Source organism: Centropristis striata, chromosome 10 (genome assembly GCF_030273125.1).
Source record: "Centropristis striata isolate RG_2023a ecotype Rhode Island chromosome 10, C.striata_1.0, whole genome shotgun sequence".
Classification (NCBI taxonomy): Eukaryota; Metazoa; Chordata; class Actinopteri; order Perciformes; family Serranidae; genus Centropristis; species Centropristis striata.
The window spans coordinates 24,737,632-24,745,826 of record NC_081526.1 but is presented as its reverse complement, the minus strand read 5'-3'; the positions used below and the strand labels follow the sequence as shown (position 1 = coordinate 24,745,826).

Genomic DNA, 8,195 nt, shown 5'->3' with positions numbered 1-8,195 from the left:
TTTTATTGCTTCTCAAATTAGCACAAATCAGTTTCAGCTGTGCTAAAATATTTGCACAGGTGTTTTCTAATGATCATTTAGCCTTTCAACACAATGAACGTGGAATAGCTTACACAATGTAGCACCGGAACATAGGAGTGATGGTTGCTGAGAATGGGCCGCTGTATGCATTTGTAGATATTTTCATACATATATATATTTGTGTATATAACTGTTTCCACCCTTTATAATTATTACCACATTAACAATGTCTAGATTGTATGTCAGATCAATTTAATGTTATTTTAATCTTAAAAAATTGTGCTTTTTCTAAGTGACCCCAAACTTTTGAGCCATGGTGTATGCCTCTTTGGATAAAACCTTCTGCTAAATGAAATTGTAATAACTAACAATTGAACATTTCATGTTATACCAATAGGATACTGCTATGACTTGATAAGTTTGCATGCCGGGATAACAATAAAACATCTAATTTTAACGTGAAATGGTTCATGTTAAAACTTATTGTTATCTATCTATAACTTTTTATGTTATATCCATGGGTTATAACATGTATTTCCTTGAGTAGCAGCACTAGGCTTCTTTATGGCTGATGTTGGTCAGTTTGATGAAAACATCTTCTCCACTGCTGTCAGTGCCTTCAGACCAGGGGCAACAAATAACAACTTGTTAAAAGAAAAACACCCTGTTTCTTAACACCTGTCAATCACTACTAACCTCAATTGCTCCGGCTCCCTCAGAATCTCCTGTTTCTGTCTCTCTTGAAATGAAAGTAATCAGAATTATTATTATTATTATTAGTAGTAGTAGTGTAAAGTGTTCTTTTAGTTTGAGTGATTGGCCAGCCAGTGGATAGTGGGCAAGACAACAACAAGACAGAAGTATGATTTAAATGAGTCCTTTATTATTTCTATGCATAAATATATAAAAGTTAAGTGAGTCCAAGGGAAATAAATGTATTATTATTATTATTATTATTACTATTATTTATTTTTTGTTACCTATTATGTTCAGTAGAGAAAAATGACTGTTCATAATAACTTCCTGACTTAAACCACAGTGACATAGAGGAAGCATTGTGTTCCAGTAACCATAAACATAACAACGTGGTGCTGCTGACACCTGCTGGGCTAACAGGGTAATGCAAATGAACCAAAGGCTTTTTGTTTACAGATGACCTAAATAATGACATGACTGAGTTCCATTGAGCTGCTTTGATTTCAGGTGTCTGGTATTGTGTGTGTTGCTCACTGACACTCTCACTGGGACACTAGAGTAGAACAGAGCCATCGCTGGTGTTATCAGTAACACCTGTGCTATGACAAGCCAAAGTGTTAAAAAACATTATTCTTTAACATATGAACCCATATTGACTGCAGAAAATGTCATGACTTGCAACGCTTTGAACACATGATTACTTTTATTCATGATTAACTAGAACCACGCTGATTGATCAATACATCAAGTCTACAGATTGATTAGTTTACAGATTCAAAATATAGCATTTTGACTCGGGAAACTATGGCTGTTATAAAAGTAAGGTAACACTTCACATAACCATCATTTATAAATGGTAAACATATAGTTTATTAATGTTAAATCATCATTTATAAACCGTACATAAACCATTTAGAATGGTAAATACATAATTTATTAATGTTTAACTAACCAAATCATTTATACATTGCAAAAAGATGGTATATTAATGTAAGTTTATAGTTACTTTACCATTAACAAACAATTAAATTATAATTAATAGTTTCAGTTGAACTCTTTATAACATTTTTAACACCATATTAAGTATGTTAATGATTTTGAAATGATTCATATACCTTTAAGAAATTGGTTGAATACATTTAACGATAAAATATGTATAGCACTTTGTAAATGTTTAATAATTGGTTTGTAAACCATCTATAAACATTACTTAGTTGGTTATTGTAAAGTGTTACCAAAAGTAAAAGTCTGGATAATATAAGCCCTTTTCATTGTTCACCACAGTACTTGTTTTAAAAAAAAATGCATAAAACAAGAGTAGAAAGATATGAATTGTGTGTAAAGGCTAAAGCAGCAGAGCAGTAGTTAGTTTGTCCATCTCTGTGTCTACAGGTGAAGCAGAGTGGAGCCTCCCTGGCTGGGCTGGAGCTCTGATTGTGGCTGCTGCTGCTGTTCTCATCCTAAGCTATGGTTTGTTGGCACATCATGTGTGAGTGGTTTTCAGTATTGGCAATTTTAGAGTTCTTATAAATATAAATGATTCGTCAGCAGAAAGGTAGGCGTGCTAAACTGTCAGAAGAGGAAGCTGTGTGATCATGTGCGTCATTACTTTGTATGATCATCCAACTTCATGTGTGTGTGTTAGCTGTCACAGGGTTTAAACAAGGTTGAATTGTTGTTGGTGTGTGTTTCAAATAAGGTTGCTCTCTCAAGAATGTTTGTTGTATCAGTGGCATACTTTCTCCTGTTAGGTAAGTGTGCTGCATTTTAATGTGACGCTTTAGTGCAATGTGTGCCTGTTACATGTTCTGTGTGTACATGACAGAAATACATAAAAATATATTATTAGCTATAGTGTTTTTTAATGTTTAGACTAATAATCTTGTTTTGATTGAATTTTGTATAAAACAGTATGAAGCTCAGTGTGTTGACAGTGCAGGGTGCGGATAGACAGGAAATGTTTCAGAATCTATTTCTGTGATTTTCAGTGTCTGAAGCAACAGTGGTTCTTGATGTCAACACAACTGTTGGTGAATCAATGACATTCCCGTGTACCCTGACGATCCCCGCTACTGCTGCCTTAAAGAATCTACGCTTTTACTGGCAAGACAAGGAAAACTGTGTTTTGTACTCTTTCAATGAAGGAAGGGAAATGCCAAACCATGTACATAAACTTTATCGAGGCAGGGTAACAGCCTTCTCACAGGAAATGATTAGAGGAAATGTTTCAGTCAAACTAAACAACATAACACTTCAAGACAACCAAAAGGTTTTCGAGGCTTTTGCGTCAGTTTTTGAGAGTGGAGGGACAAAAAGATACACCGTTCCCCACGGAAAAATCTGCCAAGTGACTTTACATGTTGCAGGTAAGGATGAATATTTGACTTTTCTTGAATCTGATACATGAGAAGATTACTACCACTCTGGTACAAGGTTCATGCACTTTTTGAGTGGTCAAATTCAAGCACTTTTCATGGACTTTTAAGGTCCATTTCAAGCTTTTCCAGTTTCTTACAACGGTTGTAAGTTGCATGTTTTAGATGACTACTTGCATGCTAAAAGGGGTTATTTCACTCAACCATACCGACAGCGATGGTTTTACACTTTTAACAACCAAAAGTACAGTTTGCTAATCTCAATATTCAATTTAGTATTTTCTCTTTGACCATGTGATGATCTATGGTCAGATTGCAAGAGAAATAGTTAGAATTTCAAGCACTTTCAAGCACTTTATTCAAAATCCAAGCACTTTTTAACCTTAAAAAAATACAACATTAAAATTCAAGCATTTTCAAGGATTTCAAGCACCCGTACGAACCCTGTGGTATCAATCTTCTCATTTAACTCTGAGCAAGAAAGTGAATAAATGAATTACCTATAAAGTCTATTGTTTTGTAAGAAATGACAAAAAAAGATGTATTTGTCAGTGACTGCATTCTCTTATTCATAGTTCCTTACAAGAGTGTCAACCTGGCTGTACATGAAGAATCAATGACTGCAGACTGCACAACAAAAAGAGGATTCCCTAAGCCTTTGGTAACATGGAGATTTCAGCACCTCTATAACAAATCACAACACCTTTTAGACCCGAGGGATGTGGACACCACAGCAGAGCAGGACCCTGAAGATCATCTGTACCGTCTCAAAAGCACAATAGAGATCTCTGGAGGTCCATATCAATCTGTTACCTGCCTTATCCACAATCCTACCCTAAATGTGACTCTGATCGCCACCCACGTTCTAAACAACAGTAAGTGAATAGAAGATTAGTTGCAGTATTCTCTATGGCCAGTTGACAATACATGACGTTAGCCCCGATTCTCCCTTTGCTGACAGTTTTTGAAGCTCCCTAACAGAAGATGAGAGGCTAATTGATAATGGCTCTGTGCTCACTCCCATGAGTGGCGATCATCATGTGTGATCTGTTCAAAGACGGGAGTCAAGAGGCTCACATATGCATTCCAGATACCCATCATGATAACATCTGGATCTGTCTGGGAGATACAGCCAATGAGACACAGGTCGAGACAAGGAATATGAAGGGCCATTGTGTTGGTGTGTATGTGTGTGTTTGATATGGAAAAAAGAGAGTCTGTATGTGTTTGTGTGTGGGAGAGGAGAAAAGAGAAGGTAGATCAAGTACCACTCTATGCAATGTTTGTGTAGTATGTCTAATTACTAATTTAGAGCCTTTATGAGCTGCACACTTTTCTAGTAAGGTTTAAAAAGCTAGAACACACGGGTTGGCCTCAACGACTTCTAGACACCTGATCACAAGTTGCAAAGTGTTTTGCAGTTTGAACTTAGCAATTCCTTATTATTTTCTGTGTTAACTTGCAAAATGGACCCTGATGCAGTGTCATTTACACAGCTGTGTATTATCACTTTTGTTTTGATCAAATACTACTTTATGGTTAGATCTAAACACCATTTTACTTTATTTGGTGCTGAAAAAAGGAATATGGTACTGTAGTGGAAGATCTCAAGAGACAACAAGAGTTTCTAAAAAGGACAGCCCTGTGCCACGTTGTGACCCTGTGTACACAGCCCCTGTATCACAAAACAGATACAAAATTCAAGATACACAAAGCAGGTCCTTGATTCGAACAGCAACTGCCCAGTTTTCCTATTACTGGTACTAATGTTCGTGCTTAAGGTCTCATGCTCATGTAAAGAGACTGTGACTGTTGGTCAGATTTCTGTGTGTTTGTCAAAACATATGTGATACATTTTAAACTGCTATATGTCTGATATTTTACTACATCTTCAAATTAATACACAACAGTACACGTCTTGTATAATGCAAAATGTTTTTTGTCTTCTCTCTGCAAAAGCACTCAGCTGCTCTTTGGTTTCCTTACAGCTTACTGCTGCAGTATATATGCCAAAGACTAAAAGAGCAAGTGGTTTGTATTGAGAGGGGCTATTTTACTGTCCCAAAGTTAAAAAAGACTACAATCACATTACAAACCATAAAATGTATAATTTAATCAAAATAAACATTTTAGGTCATGTAAAACCTAAAGATAAATCAATTAAGACTACAGTGGCCAGGAGAGAAAAATGACTGTTCATAATAACTTCCTGACTTAAACCACAGTGACATAGAGGAAGCATTTTGTTCCAGTAACCATAAACCTAACAATGTGGTGCTGCTGACACCTGCTGGGCTAACAGGGTAATGCAAATGAACCAAAGGCTTTTTGTTTACAGATGACAGTAGGAGAAGCTCAGGTGTAAATAATCACATGACTGAATTCCATTGAGCTGCTTTGATATCAGGTGTCATCGCTGGTGTTATTAGTAACTTCTGTGCTATGACAAGTCAACATGTCTGCTGTTAAAAAGAGTTATTCTTTAACATATGAACCCATATTGACTGCAGACAATGTCATAACTTGGAACACACTGCAAATGATTTGTTTCTCACCAAGATAAAAAAACTTAGATTCAGAAGGGTTCGATCATTTATCTTGTTTTAAGAGTTAATTTCTTATTTTAAGTGTACAACATGCTTATTTCTAGATTTAACAATCTTAATTTAAAAAATCTTGTCAAGGTAAATTATCTGTCCATGCAGCAAGATCATTTCCCTCAGATTTAGTGTTTTTATCTTGTTTTTAGATACACTTTTTTTTGCAGTGCACTTTGAAGACATGATCACTTTTATTCATGATTAACTAGAACCACACTGATGATCAATACATCAAGTCTACAGATTGATTAGTTTACTGATTCAAAATATAAAAATGTTGACTCTGTTATAAAAGTAAAAGTCTGGCTAATACAAGCCCTTTTCATTGTTCACCACAATACTTGTTTTCAACAAAATACATGCAGAGTCATAAAACAAGAAAAAGAGTAGAAGTTTATGAATTGTGTGTAAAGGCTAAAGCAGCAGAGCAGTAGTTAGTTTCTCCATCTCTGTGTCTACAGGTGAAGCAGAGTGGAGCCTCCCTGGCTGGGCTGGAGCTCTGATAGCGGCTGCTGCTGCTGTTCTCATCCCTAGCTGTGGTTTGTTGGCATATCATGTGTGAGTTGTTTTCATTATTGGCAATTTTAGGGCATTTTATTTTTCAGTTAAATTAATTAGCATGAAATACGTCACAAGTAACGTATACATTTTCCTTTGAGACGTTGAGCTAAGGGACAATCCTGTATGCAAATAGTGTGCAGCAGCTTTTACACTGCACATAGACATTTAACCATGTTCCATATAATAATATTTATTTGTCTCTTTAAAATCTTTCTAAAATAAATAATAAAAAACAATGACTACACCCAGATAACTTTGAAGAATAAACTGTACAAATGCAGGCACATTGCAGTTAAGGGGGTCCTTTGTAAAAACTGCAATGCTAACTATTTGGTCCATTTGTTATGTAAATAAAAATATATTTTGATAAAATTATCAAAAATATACATTTGAATGTAAATTTGCATTCCCCCTGTTGTCCATCATATTGTTGATAAAACTTCCTCTTAAATGATAACTGTTAAATTGGTAAGAGTTATGAGAAAGTTTCATCATCCATTCTATACCTTCCTCTATTTACTGTCACAATTTGCTGATATTACATATTGACATTTAGGAAGAGGGACACAGACAACAGTAAGCAGATTTAAGATTTGTGGACTAAGCAATCTCACTTATTAAGTTAAGGTTGGTTTCCCAAGGACTCATTAAAAAAAGAGAAAATTGTAATAAAGTAGCATTAATAGCTTCATTTCTATGTACTGCTGTTACGACTTAACAGCTTGACATTTCTGTTCCAGGTACAGGACTCCTAGGCGAGCCAGGCAGCCTTCTTCTTCACCTGACACTGGAATGTTATGATGCCAACCCTTTAAACAAGGTCTAACTTTCTGCAGAACATTAGTACTTACTCCGATGTGTGCCACAAAACCAGGGACTCTCTGAGGAAAAATAAAGACTGAGTCCCATCACCAATAAGTATGCAGGCAGGGTAAACTCAGACAGATCACCAGTCTAACACACTCACTTTTATGGACAACTTGGAGTTTCATTCAACCTGAGTGCTTGTGGACTGTAGGAAAAAACCAGAGCATCCGTAGGAAACTCACAAACATCCACAGGACCACACTGAAACCTCTTCTGTGGCTGAGAGAGGTTTGGATTCAGAATCGTATTGCTGTGTGTTCACATTGTTTGACACTGCACCAAGTGGAAATCAAGTTTTACTGTCCAAATTAACCAAATAAATAGTATGGTTTTGTATTTTGTATTGTTGCAATTCTGAATTACACTACAGATTATTTTGAGATGTCATAGAATGAAAAAGCACAGGAGTATTCAACAACATGAATGCATTGCAGGTAGGAGAAGCCCTGGTTATATCATAGACTGTGTTACTGGAATAGCTTACTGGGAGGCTGTTGTTAATGTTTTCCTCTAGTAGTCTAAAGATATACTGTAAAAAAAGAAAAAAAAGAAGACTCACATAGGTGTTTTCTCTCATTCTGATGAGAACTTTGAAGGTTAGAGTTGTCCACTGCTTTTGAAACAAAGAAAATTATACCTGAACCATGCTGGTATATGAGTGCTATTGGGGTATTGTTGGGGTATTTTTTGTGTTGCTATGATGGTATGTGTAGGTGTTTAGTAGGCAGTAAGAAATCAAATCGAGATTCATGAAGGGTTTTGTCATTGGGGAAGATTATGAGCAGAATGGACAGCAGCTTTAAAGGGAGAGCTCTTGATGGTTTTCTTTCTTCTTTTTTTTTAAGTTAAAGCAGGCTGGAGACATTAAGCTGTTAGACAAACTGGCTCAGAAGGAATACTGCCGTTTGAATTAGCTGAACAAACACAGAGAGGATTTTCTGCATGGTGAGTAAAAGAAAGAAGGCTGATAGGGCACAGCTAAGGTCAGGGGTCAGTCTCTAGCAAATAACAAACTATTAAAGACCTTACCTGGTCAGTCAATATCGTTTTCACTCATGTAGACAGCTCTGTGCCA

General features: G+C 36.0%; 1 protein-coding gene across 1 annotated transcript; it reads left to right on the top strand.

Annotated features, from left to right (window-relative positions):
- Positions 1-2,340: 2,340 nt before the first annotated feature.
- LOC131979354 (CD276 antigen homolog) lies at positions 2,341-7,471 on the top strand. The gene is made up of 5 exons (XM_059343309.1): positions 2,341-2,468; positions 2,706-3,083; positions 3,668-3,967; positions 6,154-6,250; positions 6,994-7,471. The coding sequence occupies exons 1-5, from the start codon at positions 2,432-2,434 to the stop codon at positions 7,052-7,054; spliced, it is 873 nt and encodes a 290-aa protein (XP_059199292.1). The 5' UTR covers positions 2,341-2,431; the 3' UTR covers positions 7,055-7,471.
- Positions 7,472-8,195: the final 724 nt, after the last annotated feature.

Coding starts and splice junctions, on each gene's coding strand:
- LOC131979354 (XM_059343309.1), top strand. CDS start 2,432: ATGTTTGTTGTATCAGTGGCATACTTTCTCCTGTTAG. Junction 2,469..2,705: donor GGCATACTTTCTCCTGTTAG/GTAAGTGTGCTG, acceptor TGTGATTTTCAG/TGTCTGAAGCAACAGTGGTT. Junction 3,968..6,153: donor CACCCACGTTCTAAACAACA/GTAAGTGAATAG, acceptor CTGTGTCTACAG/GTGAAGCAGAGTGGAGCCTC.